Source organism: Macaca thibetana, chromosome 1, assembly GCF_024542745.1.
Source record: "Macaca thibetana thibetana isolate TM-01 chromosome 1, ASM2454274v1, whole genome shotgun sequence".
Taxonomy (NCBI): Eukaryota; Metazoa; Chordata; class Mammalia; order Primates; family Cercopithecidae; genus Macaca; species Macaca thibetana.
Genome location: NC_065578.1, coordinates 61,070,743 through 61,093,037, shown reverse-complemented (window position 1 = coordinate 61,093,037; position 22,295 = coordinate 61,070,743). Strand labels below are relative to the sequence as shown.

Genomic DNA, 22,295 nt, shown 5'->3' with positions numbered 1-22,295 from the left:
GGAGCCAAACCATAACATTCCACCTTGGCCCCTTCCAACTCTTATGTCCTTTTCACATTTCAAAAGCAATCATGCCTTCCCAACAGTCTCCTAAAGTCTTAACTCCTTTAAGCATTAACCCAAAAGTCCAAGTACAAAGTCTCATCTCAGACAAGCCAAGTCCTTTCTACCTAGAAGCCTGTAAAATCAAAAACAAGTTAGTTATTCCCAAGATACAATGGGGGTACAGGCATTGGGTAAATGTTTTCATTCTTAATGTTCTCCAAATGGGAGAAATTGGCCAAAACAAAGGGGCCACAGGCTGCATGTATGTCCAAAACCTAGTGGGGTAGTCATTAATTTTTTTTTTTTTTTTTGAGATGGAGTCTTCCTCTGTCACCCAGGACGGAGTGCAGTGGCACAATCTTGGCTCACTGCAACCTCCACCTCCCAGTTCAAGCAATTCTCCTGACTCAGCCTCCCAAGTAGCTGGGCTTTCAGGTGTGCACCACCACACCTGGCTAATTTTTGTATTTTTAGTAGAGACAGGGTTTCACTACATTGGTCAGGCTGGTTTCAAACTTCTGACCTCAGGTGATTTGCCTGCCTCAGCCTCCCAAAGTCCTGGGATTACAGGCGTGAGCTACCGCCTGGTCATAGTCATTAAATCTTAAAGCTCCAAAATGATCTCCCTTGACTCCATGTCTCACATCCAAGAAACATTGATGCAAGGGGTGGGTTCCCAAGGCCTTGGGCAGCTCCGCCCCTGTGGCTCTGCAGGGTACAGCCCCCATGGTTGCTTTCACAAGCTGGAGGTGAGTGCCTGCAGCTTTTCCAGCTGCATGTGCAAGCTGCCAGTGGAGATACCATTCTGGGGTCTGCAAGATGATGGCCCTCTTCTCACTGCTCCACAAGGCAGTGCCCCCATGGGGACTCCATTTGGGGGCTTCAACCCCACATTTCTCCTCTGCATTGCCCTGGTAGAGATTCTCCATGAGGGCTCTGCCCTTGAGCTGACTTCTGCCTGGACATCCAGACATTTTCATATATCCTCTGAAATCTAGGCAGAGGCTCCTAAAGCTCAACTCTTGTCTTCTGTGCACCCTCAGGCCCACCACCACATGGATGCCGCCAAGGCTTGGAGCTTGTACCCTCTGAAGCAAGAGCCCGAGCTGCACCTTGGCCCCTTTTAGCCACAGCTGGAGCTGGAGCAGCTGGAATACAGGGTACAAAGTACCAAGGCTGCACAGAGTAGCAGGGCCTTAGGCCTAGCCCACGAAACCATTTTTCACTCCTAGGCCTCCGGGATTGTGGTGGGAGGGGCTGCACAAAGATCTCTGACAAGCCCTAGAGATATTTTCCCCATTGTCTTGGCTATTAACATTCAGTTCCTTGTTACTTATGCAAATTTCTGCAGCCAGATTGAATTCCTCCCCAGAAAATGGGTTTTTCTTTTCTACCACATAGTCAGGCTGCAAATTTTCTACACCTTTATGCTCTGCTTCCTTTTTAAATATAAGTTCCAATTTCAAACCATCTCTTTGTGAACACATATGATTGAATGCTTTCAGAAAAAGCCAGGTCACCTCTTCAATGCTTTGCTGCTTAGAAATTTCTTCCGCCAGATACCCTAAATCATCTCTCTCAAGTTCAAAGTTCCACAGATCTCTAAGGCAGGGGCAAAATGCTGCCAGTCTTTTTGCTAAAGCATAGCAAGAGTGACCTTTGCTCCACTTGCCAATAAATTCCTCATCTTCATCTGAGACCAACCCAGCCTGGACTTCATTGTCCATATCACCATCAGCATTTTGGTCAAAAGTATTCAACAAGTCTCTAGGAAGTTCCAAACTTTCCCACATCTTCCTGTCTGCTTCTGAGCCCTCCAAATCATTCCAACCTCTGCCTATTAGGCAGTTCCAAAGTCACTTCTACATTTTCAGGTTATCTTTATAGCAGTACTTCACTCTGCCGGGACCAATTCTCTATATTAGTCCATTATCACACTGTATAAAGACACTATCTGAGACTGGGTAATTTATAAAGAAAAGAGCTTTAATTTACCCACAGTTCCACATGGCTGGGGAGGCCTCAGGAAACTTACAATCATGGTGGAAGGCAAAGGGGAAGGAAGGCACATCTTACATGTTGGCAGGAAAGAGACAGAGAGTGTAGGGGAAACTGCCACTTTTACATCATCAGATCTTGTGAGAACTCCCTCACTATCGTAAGAATAGCATGGGGAAACCACCCCCATAATCCAATCACCTCCTACGAGGTCCCACCCCTGACACACGGGGATTACAATTTGAGATGAGATTTGGGTAGAGACACAGAGTCAAACCATATCAGATTGTATCTTGTCTTTTAGAACATGGACATTACTGCAAGGAATATCTTCATGCTCCGCTGTATTTTAGAATTCTCTGTGGGGTTTTTTGTTTTTTGTTTGTTTGTTTTTTGTTGTTGTTTTTTTTTTTTTTTTTTTTGAGACAGAGTTTCGCTCTTGTTGCCCAGGCTGGAGTGCAATGGCGCAATCTTGGCTTACTGCAACCTCCACCTCCCAGGTTCAAGCTATTCTCCTGCCTCAGCCTCCCGAGTAGCTGTGATTACAGGCAAGTGCCACCATGCCCAGCTAATTTTGTATTTTTAGTAGAGATGGGGTTTCTTCATGTTGGTCAGGCTGGTCTCGAACTCCCAACCTCAGGTGATCCGCCCACCTCAGCCTCCCAAAGTGCTGGGATTACAGGTCTGAGCCACCATGCCCAGCCTTCTGTTAAATATTAATTGCAATAAGATTCAAAACAAAACCTAAAACAATACAAACCTTCCTCCTCTCCATTTTCCACTTTCCTGTACCCCAAATCATATAGGCATTAAGGGGAAAAAAAAGGCAAGCATTTCACCATGACACCTTTATGCTATCATTGTAGGCATTAAACTCTTGTGTTTTTTTCTTCTCTTGTTTTGTTGTTTTGTTTTTTGAGCACAGTTTCACTCTGTTACCCAGGCCGGAGTACAGTGGCACAATCACAGCTCACTGCAGCCTCACCAGGTGGCTGGGACCAGAGGCATGCACTACCATGTCCGGCTAATTTTTTTACTCTTTGTACATATGGGGTCTCATTATGTTGTCCAGACTGGTTTTAAACACCCGGACTCAAGCAATCCTCCTGCCTCAGCCTCCCAAAGTGTTGGGATCATGGGCATGAGCCACTACAATTCTTTAATTGGGAAACAAAACAAAACAAAACAAAACAAAACAAAAACACCCTAAAACAGAAGGGAAACCAACCTTCAACAAATAGTATGGGCTATTTGTTTCTTAATTTTAAAAAGTAAAAACAACATTTCCTAAACTGCTTACGCTCATATACAACTTAGGAGAAGGGGTGGGGGAAAGCACTCTATCTAGAATATGAACAATTTTAGATTTCTTTGATAAAGTACGTCAAATTACTCTGTTGGAAGAAACTCAGAGCGTATTACCCTTCTTCTAGGTTTTTGTATACACACATTTTATTCAGACTAGTTCATACCTAACAAGAGATAAAACTTGTGAAAGCTTATCTAGATAGTGTGAGTAGTTTCAGAAGTACAGTCACAGGAGATGAGCAATTAAACAAATTAATGTAGTCACTTTACACTGATGAACACATGTACCTTTTAACCCAAATTAAAATTTAACTGAGCAAGTGAAATATTCTTACTATACATATTAAGATGTAAATTTGCACAAACATATTTGAAATTTTAACAAGGAATTTCTAACTTCAAATTTTATAATTTGCACTGTGATTAAGTATGATCAATAGCTCAATCAGTTAGAAACTCAAATCTTAAAATAACAGAACTTTCCAAACCTACAGAACATACAACACCAAGAGTGAAACCGAACCTAAACTATGGACTCTGGGTGAAGATGATGTGTCAGTTTACCAATATTATCAATTGTAACAAACGTTCCACCCTGGTGGGCTATACTGACAATAGGGGAGGCTATGCATGTTGGGGTAGGGGGTATACAGGATATCTCCTCTCTGCACCTTCTTCTCAATTTTGCTGTGAATCAAAAACTGCTTTAAAGAAATAAAGTCTTAAAAATGAACTGAACTTTTGCCTCTTACCTTCAACCAGAGATTTATAACCAAATTTTTCCCCAAAGGAATTAACCATCCAATTGAAACAATGTGTTTTGTTTCAGGCCTTTCTCACAAATGCCTAAAGTTATAATTCTTTACAGATTTGGGGGGGGGGTGGGTGGAGATAGAGTACCCCATAAGCAAACAAGCGGATATTAATGGTAAGACTTCTTCACGATATACAACTCTTTGCAAATAAAATGTTCATCATACAAAATCTGATGACTCCAGACAGCCAAGGTGACCTTTCCTCTTCAGTACTACTTATTTTCACATAAAATTTCTACATACTAAGCAATATGAAGGTCAAGTAAACTCAGCACCCAAAAAGGATGGAAGCAGGGAGAGCTCCAATTGTGACTAAGTAATCTCACAATTTCTCTTTCCTCTGTAAATACACATTCTATATGGCAATATTCTATGATATACCACAGGGAATATGAGCAACTGGAACTAGAAAGAATGGGCACTAGTGTTTTCTAAACTAGTAGGGTTATTTGTACAGATGTTCCACAATGATTTTGAAGTTGCAGAGCAAATTATTACCTGACACCAGTATATAAAGAATTAGGCATTTCCTTACATTAACATTCACACATTGTCCTGAGTAAAAGAAGGTAGACACAAAAAAAGTACTTACTCTATGACTACACGTACATGTGTTCTAGAATAGGAAAAACTAATTTACAGTGTTAGAAATAAGATTAGTGGTTGCCTGGTGCAAGACACACAAAGGGGTGGGAAGACTTTCTGGGTGATGGAAATGTTCCTTATCTTCATTGGAGTGTCTATAACATGAATGTATACATAACTTAGTAGACTGTACCTTAAAATGTGTGCGTTTTATTAATATGTAAAATTGTGTTTAAGAGTTTCCTTAAGAAACAGAAGTTCAAGCCATACAGGGTAAGTTGCCTCTAGAACATTACGTCTCTTCTGGCCTTCTGTAGAGCCTGGATTAGCAATCAAAGATCTAATTATATTTTCAAAGGTATTAGCATAGTATTTCTATGTACCTCTTGTCCTAATTGTTCACATTCGCCTTCATCTGCAGTGTTGGCCACCGCTGCAACAGCACTGTAAGAACCGGGAAGTGTCACATGCTCGAGGCCATAAACTCCCACAAACACCCCCTTTTTTCTCCCAACTCACACGCCAGAGTAGCCTTCTCTCTGAAATGCAAATATTCATTCTCTCCCTTTTCCTCCATCTCCTCCTGATGTCCTGAATTTACATATAAGTTCTGGCAGTTTAATTCAAATGTAAACGTATTAAATATTCACCATTTATGTAGAAGGCACTAAATGCCAGGCACTGTGTTGGGAAATTAAAATATCACATTAACTCAGTTAATCTTTTCCCCAACTATGACACCCAGCCTCCTATTTCTCCTCCCACTATTCCTAACAAAGTATCTAATACCTGAAGCCATTTCTACTCATTTGCATCCTATTACATCTAGAACATGATTTTTTTTTCCATTTTAAATATGTCTTTCTTCTAAAGTTCACCATCTTCCCAGACATCAGCCTCTGACACATTGCTTTACTGTGATTTGATCCTATTACTTTTTTTTTTTTTTAAATCAACAACCTCCTTGAGTGTTTTAATAAACCCAGCAACAATGGATACTACCCTGGGTATACGTTAGGGCCCATGAGCCTATCATTGTCACTGCCACCAACATCACGGCAAATTTAATAAACCCAGCAACAATGGATACTACCCTGGGTATACGTCAGGGCCCATGAGCCTATCATTTTCACTGCCATCAACATCACGGCAAACCTGCTATTAAACATTTACTATTGGCAAGGTTGTTATATTAAGCTTGTTAAATGCATCCTTTCCCAGCTTTATTGACTTCTAGCTGAGAAATAAAATTGTATAAATGTTTTACATACACTTTAAAAAAAATAATAGGCCAGGTGCTATGGCTCACACCTGTAATCCCAGCACTTTGGGAGGCCAAGGTGGGAGGATTGCTTGAGGTCAGGAGTTTAGACCAGCCTGGGTAACATAGTGAGATCTTGTCTCTACAGAAAATAAAAAAATTAGCCAGTCATTGTGGCAGGTGCCTGTGATCCCAGCTACTCGGGAGGCTGAGGTGGGAGGATTGCTTGAACCTGGGAGGTCAAGGCTGCAGTGAGCTGTGATCACACCACTGCACTCCAGACTGGGTGACAAAGCAAGAACTTGTCTCAAAGAAGAAGAGAAGATGGAAAAAAAAAAAAAAAAAAAAGCAACCAGGTCTCACTGTGTGTGCCAGGCTGGAGTACAGCAGTGTAATCATAGTTTGCTGTAACCTCGAACTGCTGGGCTCAAGAGATCCTCCCATCCAAGCCCCCAGAATAGTTAGAACTACAGGCATGCACCAACATACCATGCTTGTATTTTATTTTTTTGTAGCGGCAGGTTCTCACTATGTTGCCCAGGCTCGTCTTGAACTCCTGGCCTCAAGCGATTCTCCCACCTCGGCCACATGAAGTGCTGGGATTACAGGCGTGAGCCACCATGACTGGCCTGTATGAATACTTACTCAGTCTACAGAACTACCTACTTTACAGGTGAGAAAAGATAGACACAAAGGAAACTCTTTCAGGGTCACACAGGTATAAACAGCAGAAGAAAGATATGAACAGCACTCATAATATATCCATACCACAGACCTCCTGTTGTCTGAGAAATACCCACATCCCCACTAGGGGCACCCATAGGTCTTTAAACAGCCCAAAATAACAGAGATGAAGAAGAAAAAGACTGAAACCACGCGAGGTCTGAAAACACGATCTCAAGTGACCTTAGGAACAAAGAAGGATACAGTAGTTCCCTCCACTCAGCTGAGGTTTTGCTTTCTGTAGTTTTGCTTTCCTTGGTATCAATTATCTGTGATCAACTACAGTAATGGCAAAAATCTTAAATGGAAAATTTCAGAAATAAACAATTCATAGGTTTTAAACTGCATGCCATTCAGAGTAGCATGAGGAAGTATCTTGCTGCCCAGCCTGGGATGTGAATCATCTCTTTGTCCAGCATATCCATACACTATATATGCTGCCTGCCCAGAAGTCACTCAGTAGCCATCTGTTATCAGATCAACTGCTGCAGTACTGATCTATTTGATTACTAGTTATTGTTGTTAATCTCTTACTGTATGTAATTTATAAATTAAACTTCATCATAGGTATGCATGTACAAAAAAGACAGCATATATAGGGCTTGGTAATGTCTGTGGTTTCAGGCACCCAGTGGGGGTCTTGGAACATATCTCTTGAGGACAAGAAGGGACTACTGTGCTCTGAACCAGAGCACCTGAATTCCTTCCACAGAATTATACCCTACTTGCCCATAGTCCCCTTTCTAGAGATCTCTACTTTCAAGGGGCACCTGAACTCTTAATACCAGTCCTGCCTCCTAAGGTAAGGAGAAGTTAGTGCAAAAGTGCAGTGTAGATAAAACATCACAACCATTTGATACTTACCCTTGGGGCACTCACGCACATGGATGCATGTGCAGGCACATAGACACACAACTCTGCTGGGTCGTACACAAAAATTAATGCAAGGAAGGAACTGCAAAATACCATTTAGCACTTCATGACACCCTGATTATCTGAAAGACTATCATCTAAAATAATCTATGCATTACTCAGGCAGGCTCCTAAGTGGCAATAAATATTCACCTATGAACCTAACTCCATGGGGCATACCTTAAAGATTAAAAAAAGGAATAGGATTTACAGGAACTCTTCTGGAACCTGCTGGGATTTAAATATACCCTAAATCTCCAATAACAAACTTAAAAAACAACTTTCAAGTGCAAGACTAATCTCCTAAGACAAGGTTAGGTTGGAGTCCTTCAATGCCCATGCCTGCATAAGAAATCGGCTTGTCAAATACTCACTTTAAAAGAAAAAGCAATGGGATAAGAACAAAGCATATCTTCCCTCTCTGAAGCTGGGGTCAAATTTAGTAAGAACAACTGATGCTCCACTTCCTCTTCTGTCCACGGAAGGAGGGGTGGACTTAGAAGTTTGTTTAGATCTTTTCTGATTCTTCACATTCTACAGTTACAGTTCTACAGTTTAGAAAAGCAGTCTCACTTCTGCATTCTTCTGCCAGATTCAACTATTCACACTAAGCAAAAGAGAAATTTAAAAGACAATGGTGTCTCATGGAAAAATAATCTGAACAATTTGGGAGGTCAAGGCAGGCAGATTGCTTAAGCCCAGGAGTTTCAGACCGGCCTGGCCAACATGGCAAAACACCATCTCTACAAAAAAAAAAAAAAAAAAAAAAAAAAAGTACAAACATTAGCCATGCTTGGTGGCACATGCCTGTAGTCCCAGCTACTCAGGAGGCTGAGGTGGGAGGATGGTGTGAACCTGGGAAGCAGAGGTTGCAGTGAGCTGAGATGGCGCCACTATACTCCAGCCTGGGCAACAGAGTAAGACCCTGTCGCAAAAATAAAAAGAAGAAAAAAATTTTGACTATATAAAAAGCCATAAAATAGGTTTCTAACTTTTCCACTTCCAGGCATCTGTCCTAAGGAAACAAATCCATTGCTTATTTATCACTGTGTGTTCCTCCAGAGGCTGCACCGGATATCACATTAGGAAACCAGACCCGGCAGCACTCTCCCTCTGCACACCGACCTGGCATTTGCAGAGTACAAAAGCTGTTGGGCCTTTCTGTATCACTTCCTTCCACTCAGATATGGGCTATGCAGAAGCACAGAGAACAACTTTTATGAAGTTTCTACCTAAAACTTTGGGTAAAATTTCAGGTTGCTGAACAGAGAGATGCACATCATCTAAATGTAAGATATCTCCCATGTCAACACAAAAATCACAGTTGGATTAAGGTTTTAATAAAAACATTTAAAGCCAATTAAGCTCACCCTATCTCTCATCCCTGTTACGCTTTGCCGAAAGCTCCAACTCCTTTGTGCGCTTCTTATCTCCCTACTCACAATGCCACACCCTTCTAGGTTTTCCTTCAAATGTGCTTCCTTTGTCACGCCGCACCCCAAGACCTGCCATGTACATCATCCATCACGCTGCATGGAATCTGCTAGAATTGTAAACAAACTATCCATGCCCTGACCTCCTCACTGAACGTTCTCTGAACCTCCTCTTCAACAGCTCTGGTTCTCTGCCAAGTATACCACACTCAAGTGGGTGAGGCTCATTCTCTCACTCCCGGGGGCATTGGAAAAACAGGGTAAACATTTTTCAAACCTCCCTACCACTAGGTAGTTACTCCCCTATCACTCTTTCAAAAGCTATTCTCTGCTCCCACACCTCTCCTTTTAATGCCCACTTTATTAGCACTTCATCACTCTTAGTAGTAAATAATCTTCTCCCTAAGTGAGAGAAACAAACAAACATCATCATTGGATGAGAATCTCTTTGGATTCCTGCTCCCAAGCTATAAAAAGTATCTACAACCAGACCTTCTTTTCCTTCCTGGCACCTATCTCAGTGGACCAGGTGAGCTTCCTCCTATCAAACTATCCAAGGTGATTCCAAGTGTGCAATGTCCTCTTCTCCCTCCACCGTCTCCACAGACTGTATTTAATCACCCCCTTTATGGCATCTGCATATTCCACAAGCAAAGAAAATTCTCTTCAGTTTCATGTAATATGAATGTAGTAATATATAATATAAATGTCGCATGTCTTATATATATTATATATATATTTTTCCCCTTTGCCTTGATCCATTAATACTGTCTAGTTATCTAAGTAACATGCATTCTTTTTTTTTTTTTTTTTTTTTTTTTTTTTTTTGAGACAGGGTCTCGCTATGTCATCCAGGCTGGAGTGCAGTGGCACAATTATAGCTCACTGCCGCCCGCCTCAACCTTCCAGCCTTAAATGATTCTCCCACCTCAGCCTCCCTAGTAGCTGGGACTACAGGTGCATGCTATCACAATAGGCTAATTTTTTTTTTTTTTGAGATGGGATCTTGCTCTGTCGCCCAGACTGGAGAGCAATGGCATAATCTCAGCTCACTGCAACCTCCACCTCCCAGGTTCAAGTGATTCTCCTGCCTCAGCCACCAGAGTAGCTGGGGTTACACGCACACACTACCATGCCCAGCTAATTTTTGTATTTTTAGTAGAGACAAGGTTTCCATGTTGGCCAGGCTAGTCTCGAACTCCTGACCTCAGGTGATCCACCCACCTTGGCCTCCCAAAGTGCTGGGATTACAGGCATGAGCCACCAAGCCCAACCCATGACCAGGATTTTCAAAACACTAGTCAGCTCTTTCTGTGTGCAATTTTTAACCTTGTGTTCAATTCTCAACACACTACTCTCTGAATTCACTTTACTAACAATGCTCAATGCTTACCAACGGCATCCATATGGCCAAGCCCCAGGAAAACTTCTCTGTCTTATCTACATTGACCTTACTAACATGTGAACATAGTTTGTGAAGACCCTTTTGTTACAATATTCTCTTTCTTTGCTTTCTAAGTCACTGTCTAGTTGACTAATTTTCTCCTACCTTTTGTTCATTCCAGCTCACCCCTTTCTTCCTCTGTTCATGCCTTAAGTATTGCTATCTTCCCGGACTCCAATCTTGACCCCATGCTTGCCTTATTGTTTAAGCTTTGTGTTGATGACCATTCAAATCCAAGAGTTTCACCTGCGCTTAATCTTGCTCTCAATTACCCATGTCCAGACAGACCTCAACATTAATTCCCAGACCCACATATCTAATTGATTCCATTTAGCTTTGTTGTTCTATGGCTACTTTAACCCTCAACATGTTCCAAGCTGAACTCATCATTTTCCCTTCCAACCCATTCATGTTCCTATAATATTATATTGAAGCACTAATTTCTCATATCTAGTTTTCTAGTCCAAAAACACAAGTCATCCTCAACTACCCCCTCTTACACTCAACATGTAATGAGTCAAGGGATTCTCGTAGATTTCCTCACTCTTAAATTGGTCTTCTTTTAATTTGTCCTCAAGTGCATTTGCTTGAGTTGTTAAAATAAACTCTGAATTAACCTCCCATTCTCTAAGCAAATACTCTGTGTAATCCATTTTGTGCACACCTGCAAGATACAAAATTGTACATATGGCAAAATTTTAAGTATATGAAATTCTCACGGTAATTGTCAAACATAGTGGATTTTATTCATAACATTTTTCTGTATTTTCCAAATGTTCTACCAAAATCATGCATTTTTTTAAGAAAAAAAAAAAAACAAGAAAAACCACTATTTTATAATGTGAAAACAAAGAGAAATGATATCATACCATGTATCAGTGGCATATCTAGAAGACAACATTCCTGTGTATGCTGAGGCCTTGGAAATAACTCGCGTCACTTGGTGTTGATATAAAGGCAAATCTTCTTGCTCCCTACTTTGAGCCACAACAGGAAGGTCAATGAGCAAGCTAGGACCTTGGGCATCATCTGGGATCATGCCTGAAGAGCAAATCCAGATAACAGTGAACACAAAAGGCATTCATTCTCCTTCAGTCATTCAACAACTAGGTATGGGCACCTACTATGGGAGGGGACTCTTCCAGGTAGGAGACTGAAAATATTAAAGTAAATAAATAAAGGCTTTAATATATCCAATGATGATAAGCACATTGGTGAAAAATAAAGAAGGAAGGAATATAGGAATTGTTCAACAGAAGAAGTTACAATTTTCAGTGGCCTCACTGAAAAAATGACATTTATGCAATATTAATATTACTAAAAAATCTAATCTTACTACAGATTTTCTCTTATCAACCTAAGCTTTCCCAATAAGAACTCTGACATTTCACTGATTAAAAAAAAAAAAAAAAAAAAATTCCACAGGATAACAAACCAAATAAAATCACTTCTATTTTTAAAAGGGCTTTGTTTATACATTTCAGAATTCTTCTACACTAGTTTTCTCTTTAGAGACGGAGTCTCGCTCTATTGCCCAGGCTGGAGTGCAGTGGCGCAATCTTGGCTCACTGCAACCTCCGCATCTGGATTCATGCCATTCTCCCTGCCCCAGCTTCCTGCATAGCTGGGACTATAGGTGTGGTGTTGCATGCAAAAATACAATAATGTTTGTATTTTTAGTAGAGACAGAGTTTCGTCACGTTGGCCAGGCTGGTCTTGAACTCCTGACCTCAGGTGATCCACCCACCTCAGCCTCCCAAAGTGCTGAGATTACAGGCGTGAGCCACCACGCCTGGCCTATACTTGTTCATTTAATTCTCACAACCAACTATGAGTTAGAAAAAAAAGACACTATCAACCATATTTTATAGACAGGAAAACTGAGGTTAAGAAAATTTGCCAATTTTTTACCAGTAGGTAAAGGGTACAGATTGCCATAATTTATTTAAATGCTTACAACAAACTTCCTAACAATTAATTTTGATTTCTACTTAGAAAGGTTCACATAATAAGCTTGAGAAGTATGGTGGGGATTTTTGGACTTTATTTCTTATGTTCTTCCCTAGTTGTTGGTAGCATGTTATATAATTATCATGTTAATTTAAGCAATTAAAAGCTAGTATTTTCTCCTTACATTTGCCCAAATAAAGAAAGCTCCTTTAGTCTCACCACAATAGATCAAATGTTGATACATGTATATATACTAGGCACAGTATAACTATCATATATAGATGTGTGTGTGGGTATGTCCACATATATTGTCTATACACATCCTCACACACACTATAAAAAGATAGTGCGTAAGGTATAATATATAGGATTCAACACCATGGTTATCTATGGAGAGGAAGTTAAGCTGTGTTACAATGGTTTATTATTTAAAAACAGAATATTGGCCAGGTGCAGGTGCTCATGCCTATAAACTCAGCATTCTGGGAGATTGAGGCAGGTGGACTCCTTGAGCCCAAGAATTCAAGACCAGCTTGGGCAACATGCGAAACTCCAGGAGCCAGGCTTGGTGGAGCATGCCTGTAATCTCAGCTACTCGGGAGGCTGTGGCAGGAGGATCACTAGAGTCCGAGAGGATGATCACAGCGAGGAACGATGTCGCCACTGTACTCTAGCCTGGGCAACAGAGTGAGACCTTGTTTCAAAAACAAAAACAAAAGGAAAAGAAACCCAGAAGATCTGGGGTTGAGGGAGAAAGCTGAGATGACACAGTTATGAGGGTAGACAGATAGTGTTTCATATAAACTGGAAAAATTTGGAAGATTATAAACCAAATCGCGATTACCTCTGCAGACAATTTTTTATTTCTACTTTTTGTTTATCTGCATTATCTTATTTATCCTCCAGGAACACACTTAATTGTTTTTTGTCACCAAGCATATAACCTCCTCAAAACTTTGCATTTTTGTTCTCTCAGCCATATCCCAAATGTTTTCACACAGGGCTGGCTTACTTTACTCACGTGTCAGTCAACTGTTACTAAAACAGCCAGACCACTCCATATAAAATAGGCCTCCTCCTCAAACATTCCCTATTTCTTTTTACTGCTTTATTTTCCCTCATGAACCCTATAATATTATACATTAATTTGTTATTGACTACCCCCACCAGAACGTGGGCTCCACGAGGGCCGACTTTATTTTGCTCACGGCTCCACTCTCATGACCCAGAGCAGCACTCCTATACAGAAAGCACCTAGCAAATATTTCTCAACACATAAATACAGTACTTGCTTAATAAGCCAACAATGAGTTTTTAAGTTTAAAAAATAATGAGTATACTGTTTTCCAAAAGAAAGAAGAACAAAGAAATCTACAGCTCATGTTATGATTAGAATGGAAGTCCCATCTATTGTACATCCCACGGTCCATTCTACAGAACAAGTATATCTTTGATCATCTCGTAAAGGAGCTTTGAGACTTCTGATTAAACACCCTCAGTGATTTGGGAATGCCATTTATTCAAATGATATAAATGGGGAGCCTAAAATAATTGTGCTTAATCAGACAAGGTAAATGGAGGGCCTAAAGATCGGGCTGGGTGCGGTAGCTCACACCTGTAATCCCAGCACTTTGGGAGGCCAAGGTGGGTGGATCACCTGAGGTCAGGAGTTCAAGACCAGCCTGGACAACATGGCGAAACCTCGTCTCTACTAAAAATACAAAAATTAGCCAGGCGTGGTGGCACACACCTGTAATCCCAGCTACTCGGGAGGCTGAGGCAGGAGAATCGCTTGAACCCAAAAGGCAGAGGTTGCAGTGAGCCAAGATTGCACCACTGCACTCCAGCCTGGGCGACCAAGTGAGACCTTGTTTGAGCTTTAAGTCATATTTTAATCACTATAATGTGTGATATTTTAAAATGTTTTTTCTTCCAAGAACATAGTGTTCAAAGAAATACATTGCATGAAAAACTGTTTTGGCCAGCACGGTGGCTCACGCCTGTAATCCCAACACTGGGAGGCCAAGGCAGGTGGATCGCTTGAGGTCAGGAGTTCAAGACCAGTCTGGCCAACATGACAAAACCCTGTCTCTACTAAAAATACAAAAATCAGCTGGGTGTGGTGGCACACACCTGTAATCTCAGCTACTCAGGTGGCTGAGGCATGAGAATCTCTTGAACCTGGGAGGCGGAGGTTGCATTGAGCCAAGATCACGCCACTGTACTTCCAGCCTGAGCGACAAAGTGAGACTCTATTTCAAAAAAACAAAAAAAAAAATGTTTTAACTGTGGTTCATGGATCCTGTGAAGCTGCCCCCATAGGCCCCAGCATAAGGCTTCTGAGCAGACAGGTCAAATTCAAGGTCCTCCCCGGCACACAAGGTCCCCACAGCTGGACTCTTCTGAATGTCTCCGCTGCCTGCCTTATGTATTCTTCACTCTGCACTGAGCTGTGTATGCTAAACTCTTCCAAACATGATGCTTTTCTCTGTCTGTAATTCTAGAAAATAGAGAACAACAAATAGTGCCTTAGGTTTTCCAATGCATGGCACAGTACGTTGTAGATAGATTTTATTTTATTTTATTTTACTTTACTTTATTTTATTTTATTTTATTTTATTTTATTTTATTTTCAAGACAAGGTCTCGCTTGGTCACCCAGGCTGGAGTGCAGTGGTGCAATCTTGGCTCATTGCAACCTCTGCCTCCCAGGTTCAAGTGATTCTCCTGCCTCAGCCACCTGAGTAGCTGAGATTACAGGTGTGTGCCACCATGCCTGGCTAATTTTTGTAGTTTTAGTAGAGACAGGGTTTCGTCATGTTGGCCAGACTGGTCTTGAACTCCTGACTTCAAGTGATCCACCTGCCTTGGCCTCCCAAAGTGTTGGGATTACAAGCATGAGCCACTGTGCTGGCCAAAACAGTTTTTCCTGCAATGTATTTCTTTGAACACTGTGTTCTTGGAAGAAAAAATATTTTAAAATATCACACATTATGTGATTAAAGTATGACTGAAAGCTCAAACCCGTGTAAGATGATAAAATACTATTGTACTGGGTTGAGTAATAATAACATAGCTTTTATTCAAATGGTAAGAAATCAAGTGTATGCTCTTATCAAGATTGTGGACATCTATTTTTTGGTTTGCATACCTTCTATGGATTTAAAAATATCTGGTAGAGCTTAACCTAGAAAATGTAACAAAGAAAAAAAGTTCTAATGCACCTTCTATATTTTGTTTTGTTTCCCATCAAATAAATGTGAGAAGACACAAAACCTTAAGTATTTTACTTCTTTGGCTAATGGGGTAAGAAGCTGAAGCTACAAAAATACCTTTAAGTGTATCCAACATTCTGTGGCTGTTCTTCAATCACGCATTCACAAATTCACTTAACAAATGTTTATAAAGCACCCGCTACTTGCCAGGAACTATTCTAGGCATTAGAGATAGCTAAATGTACAAAACTGACAAAGTTCCTATTCCTGGGAGCTAACATTCTAGTGGAGAGAGATACAGAAAGAACACAGCACAATTTTAGCTCATGGTAAGTTCTAAGAAGGAAAATAAAGCAACAGGTAGGAACAGAAACAGGTGAGTAGCTCGTCAGGTGTGCTGGGATCACACCTGTAATCCCAGCACTTTGGGAGGCTGAGTCAGGTGGATCACTTGAGGTCAGGAGTTTGAGACCAGCCTGGCCAGCATGATGAAACCCCATCTCTACTAAAAATACAAATTAGCCAGGTGTGGTGGCGTGTGCCTGTAATCCCAGCTACTTGGGAGGCTGAGGCAGAAGAATAACTTGAACCCAGGAGGTGGAGGTTGCAGTGTGCCAAGATCATGCCACTGCACTCCAGCCTGGATGACAGAGTGAGACTCTGTATAAAAAGAAAAAGAAAAGAAAAAATAGATGGAGTAGTCAAAAACCTGGATGGTGATAGGGAATCAGTCCCATAAAAATCTGCAATACCATTCTAGGTAGGAGGAATAGCATGAGGAGGAGGCTTGATGAAAGAGATGGAATTTTACCAATGTTTTGATTTGCCACTACAAAAAGCACTGTTGCTTAGCAATATACCAAGCAAAAGAATGGGACCCAGAAGTAGTTGGGCTCCAAAAAAAAAAAAAAAAAAAAATTCTGAAACCCTAAGTCCTGTGAGCCTTATTTGTTCTTCTCACTGTACTGGAGAACTCTGCAATGATAGAAAAACCAAATTACAAACAACGTCTCTCCCATCTTAGAAGTGGGCAGTTAGGTTTTGGGTCCAAACAGCACAGCTTCAAACTTTTCTTCTTCTTTTTAAATAGTTTATCTTATTTGATGGAGGCCTTCATTCTAGATCATCAAGGTCACTTTGGATCTTAGCTCTGTCATCCAACATACTGACAATCCTTCCCAATTTCCTGGAATGTGTGAATTTATCCAACATGCCATCTGTGCCATTACCCCATTTCCTGAGAAAAAGAATAACCAAGGCAACCTGTGCATAGAGTCCTATGGCCTATATTAGAGACCTGTACCTATGCAGGCATAAACCCATTAATCACTCATAGGATATACCCCAGTAATTCATTATAATTTATCAGCCCATTGTTTTTATCATGTTTACAAGAATATGATGAATTGTGCATCAAATGTCTTCCTTAAGCCCGTAAGTTCAGCCGGGTGTGGTGGCTCACGCCTGTAATCCCAACACTTTGGGAGGCCGACGTGGGCGGATCACGAGGTCAGGTGTTCAAGACCAGCCTGGCCAACATGGTGAAACCCCATCTCTACTAAAAATACAAAAAAATTAGCTGGGTGTGGTAGCACATGCCTGAAATCCCAGCTACTCAGGAGGCTGAGGCAGGAGAATCACTTGAACCTGGGAGGTGGAGGTTGCAGTGCACCGAGATTGCACCACTGCACTCCAGCACGGGTGACAGAGACAGACTCCATCTCAAACAAACAAACAAAAATAATTCCATAAGTTCATAGTATATTTGGGGTACCTGCCTTAGTAGAAAATCACAAATGACCTCTGACTAAGCAATACAGATACTCTTTTAAAACTTTTTTTTTTTTTTCAATAGAGATGGGGTCTCCCTATGTTGCCCAGGCTGGTCTAGAACTCCTGGGCTCAAGTGATCCTCCTGCCTTGGCCTCACAAAGTGCTAGAATTATAGGTATGAGCCACCATACCTAGCCTAAAACTTTTCCTATAATCATCACTGAAACTCTTTCCATGCATTCATCTTGAACAAATTTTCTAGTAAACTCACTACCACTTCTGCTTTTCATTTCATCTAGAAACTTTGGAATCAGGGTCTAATCAGTTGGCAATGTTGTAGATATGGGGTGAAAATACTGTCATGCTTGGTGGGATTAAAGGAAGTCTCAGTTATCTTTCCCCAATCTCCATACTCCCCTTTGCTCCCATCCACTAGGGCGTCCATTCCCACACAACAATCAAAGCACTGCCCCACTGTTCCAGCTTTGCTGATGTCTGCCTCTCCCCCATTGAGGAGGAAGGACCAGGACAGGACTGGCGCTCAGGCAGGAATGGCCTAAAACCAGAGTTTTCAGAACAGAAAACTGGTTCTATTTACAGAGCTATGTCCCATCCAGCTACACTGGAAAAAGCAGTCTATTAAACTACACCACTAAGTTGCGTAGATTGGTGCAGTTTAAAACTTCATGAATTGCTCCACACAAAGGCTACCTGTGCCCTCTGCCCCACTGCCTCCTCCATGTACCCTGTTGGTACACAGGCACACATTTCTCACTTGTCACAGCACTTCACACAGTTACACTTTACAGAGCTGTCCACCAAGTGCACAGAGAAACCCAGGAGCCCATGAAAAAGACTGAGTCCTGTAGGGCACCTGTAGTCGTCAGGTAATGGTCATAACAGGGGTACAGAGGCTGGGTAATTTACAAAGAAAACATGTTTAATTGACTCACAGTTCCAGAGGCTGTACAGAAGGCATGGCTAGGAAGGCCTCAGGAAACTTACAATCATAGCAGAGGGGTGAAGGGGAAGCATGTCTTCACATGGCAGTAGGAGAGAGAGAGCGTGCGCAAAGGAGGACGTGCCACACACTGTTAAACCATCAGATCTCTTGAAAATTAACTCACTATCATGAGAACAGATGGGGGAAATCTGCCCTCATGATACTATCACCTCCCACCAAGTCCCTTCCCCAATGTTGCGAATCACAATTCAACATGAGATTTGGGTGGGGACACAGAGCCAAACCATATCAGAAGTTAATGCCTATAGGAGAGGAATGGCGGAAATTTTCTAAAGGTCTACATTTCGTGAGACGCAAGAATGGAATAACAAAATAAAGGCAAGGAGAATCCAAAGTAGAGATCGGGTTACTATACAACTTAGCAACTGCGAAAAAAAAAAAAAAAAGGAGTGAGCTGATATGCTGTTGAATAACCACGTGAGCAGTACATCATTTTCTCATTCAACAAATATTTCTCGAGCACCTACTATGTGAACATAATCAGATACAGTCCTTATTCCCCTGAAGCTTAGTGTGTAGTAAGAGACAGGCCTGCAAGTAAGCATGTGCACTGAGTCTTGACAATAACACAGAATCACCTTGGACTTGCAAATGGCATAACCCAGTCTTTGAGCAGTCAAAGACTGGGAAACAGAACTACCTTCTGTCTGAAATCTTCCAAAATCTTGTAACACCAAGTATATTACTCAATGCAATAATGTCAATAATGACATTATTAATTATCCAAATTTAAATATTTAGTTTCATAACCTATGAAGCGTATATGCTTTTTAAAGATATATAATTTTGGATTAACCAAAAGGTCAAGAATATCCCTTTACGCAGAGGTTCTCAACAATTATTTCTAAATTCATTGTTCTGTAGATAAATCTAAGATTGCCTCTTATTCTACTGCTCCTCCACCCAACACCAGCCCACATAGCTAGTCTATTTCTTTTGATCTTGACAGTATAAACCAGTGGTTTATACAGTATACATTTGGCAACATCTGGAGACATTTTCATTTTCATCATGACTGGGAGAGGGTGTGCCACTGGCATCTAGGGTTAGAGGACAGGGACGCTGCTAAGCATCCTACAATGCACAGGGTACCCCACCCTCACTGAAAGACTCATCTGGTCCAAAATGGTGCTAAGTTTGCTTTAGTATTAATAGTAATGAAACAGATATGTTCTATTTATTCATTTACTGAAACATATGTGCTATAAATCTTCTCCAACTATTTAATAGAGAACTGCATGAAATGTGGTGAATTTTAGAAAGCAATATACCTGGAGAGTTTTATTCTGGTAAGTCCCATTTTTCTCCTAGTCATGATCTCGAAAACTTGGATAGATTCATCTAATCTTAGATATTTAAAATTAAGTATTCATACTCTGTCTTCTTTTTTTTTCCGTGCTCTGTTTTGACCCACAGGAAACTGTATGTTATCATCTCAGAGATGCCTGCAATTTTTACCCTTAAGTATTCAATTTTTTAGAATTTACTTAATAGAATCCTAATCTCATATAAAACTGTTACATCACTTTCTATAGCCCTCTCTACCCTTACAACATATTACTATACAACACAGAGAAAGACTTATAAGTAGTCATAACAAGTGAAGGACAGCATAAATCCTCAACAATGGCTCTATAAATCCCAGTGCTATGAAAGCATTTAACAATCTCCCTAGGGATGTCAATTTTATAATGACATTCGATATTTTAGTGTTAGATGAAGAAAAATTCTTTTTTAAAGTCAAGTTTTCAAACATATATAAGAATCGATATTGAGGGGCAGCAGGGCGAGGCACTATACTTTTAGAATTCTTTAATGGAAACTAAGTTATTAATGTACTAAAATTGACTGTAATATATGGCTATAAAAATGTTTCATAAATGTTTAAAATATGCCTCTCTTTATTAATATTTAACAGTCCCATTAAATGAGCTAGCAATATTACTTAAGAGCATCAGAGATTTTAATACATATTGGTAGAAACTTATTTCAGATTTGGCGTAAGGTTCTAGTCTGAGTTTCAATCCATACTGCTAGTAAAATGCAACATGAGGCAGAGAAAATGTAGCCCTCTCAGAAAAGAGAATCTGAAAATTCTAAGTTGAAATCTGAGGCTTGTTTATTCTTTCAGGTATTCTGAAGCAGATTAATTAATAAGCAGATGTAAACTCAAAACATCATAATGAATAAAAATACATGTAAAATTCATGTATACAAACATAAAAATGAAAGCTTGCAGAATAATGTAATTTGTGTTTATGAGAAACAAAAGCCACAAACCTAAATCCAGACTACTTTTTGCTAATGAATTAAGATTTTCCAGGTCATCAAATCTGCATTGTTGACTGTTTCCTTCAGTTGATGGTACAGATGGTAGGGACTCCATGACAAAATTTTCTTTCATCTTGAGAGGAAGAAAAATAGAAATGCATTAGTACTTTATGAAAAAAAATGTATTACTGTACAGTTGTTCAAGCCAAGTAATAATGATAGTGGAAAACTGGCCTTGCAAACAGGCATTCTCAAGTAATGGTTTATACTGTGGTAAGCAGTAACAAATTCTGGTAACAATATCTGCAAGAGTATAGGCTAGCAAAATCTGTTTATTCAGTCCTAGATTTTTAACCAAAAAAACTGCTTTATAAGCCTTAATAAGTGGATTTAAATAAACATATACCAAGGTAGAGGAATAAAAGATCTATCAGGTCAAGCAAGGTCAATTGCAGATACACACAGCCTCCTGGATTGTGTTGCACTGATATCTACAGATAAATAGCTTCCTTGCTGACTCCAAAATATGTGATAAATTTTCATATCTCTAAGCATTTGTTAGCACTCTTATCTGCCTGGTGAATACCTAGCTACCCAAACCTAAAACCTACAGGTAAGTGTTGTTGATAACTTAACTGCATTTTCCTCCCATCTTGCTTTTATATACATGTCTTTTATGGTTTTCCAAAGTCACAATCTTCCAGAATGCCAAAATATTTATGTTCCCCCTGACCCCGCAAATTCATATATTAAAATCCTAACCCCCAAGGTGAAGATATTTAGAGGTGGGGACTTTTGCGGGGTGATAGGGTTATGAGGGCAGAGCCCTGATGAATGGGATTGGTAGTGCCTTTATAAAATAGGCCCCAGGGGCCAGGCGCGGTGGCTCACACCTGTAATCCCAACACTTTGGGAGACCAAGGCAGGTGGATCACTTGAACCAGGCATTCAAGACCAGCCCAGCCAATATGGGGAAACCCTGTCTCTACTAAAAATACAAAAATTAGCCAGGCATGGTGGTGCATGGCTGTAATCCCAGCTACCTAGGAGGCTGAGGAGAATTGCTTGAATCTGGGAGGCAGAAGTTGCGGTGAGCTCAGAACAGGCCATTGCACTCCACCTGAGTGACAGAGAGAGAGAGAGAGAGAGAGACACTGTCTCAAAAATAAATAAATAAATAAATAAATAAATAAATAAATAAATAAATAAAAAATGGGCCCAAAGGAGCTTATTCCACTCTTCCACCCTGTGAGGACACAGCTAAAGGATGACATTTATGAACCAGAAAGGGGGCCCTCACTGATGCAGAATTTTTTGCTCCTTAACTCAGCTAATCCGGGTTCTTGTCTCACGATCAGGAAGAATTAGGCACACGGACACACTGAAGAGTGAGAAGGGTGGAATTTTTAAGCAAAAAGAAAGCTCTCAGCAAAGAGAGGGGGTCCTGCAAACAGGTTTTCACATCCCAGATTGAATACCTGGGCTACCACACACCAGCTGAAGAGGCCAGGCTCCTCCCCTGCATAAGACACAAATTCC

The 22,295-nt window shown here is 40.7% G+C and overlaps 1 protein-coding gene across 7 annotated transcripts in view; it reads right to left on the bottom strand.

Annotated features, from left to right (window-relative positions):
* The window catches only part of PATJ (PATJ crumbs cell polarity complex component), a 426,007-nt gene that overhangs the window by 267,408 nt on the left and 136,304 nt on the right, over nucleotides 1-22,295 (bottom strand). For 6 of the 7 annotated variants that reach the window (XM_050752580.1, XM_050752940.1, XM_050752911.1 and 3 more), the window contains 2 exons: nucleotides 20,766-20,889; nucleotides 11,394-11,565 (listed from right to left, as the gene is read on the bottom strand). In XM_050752580.1, the coding sequence (XP_050608537.1) occupies nucleotides 11,394-11,565; nucleotides 20,766-20,889 (296 nt within the window). The remainder of the gene's footprint in view (nucleotides 1-11,393; nucleotides 11,566-20,765; nucleotides 20,890-22,295) is intronic. The other variant, XM_050752817.1, reaches the window with a different exon arrangement.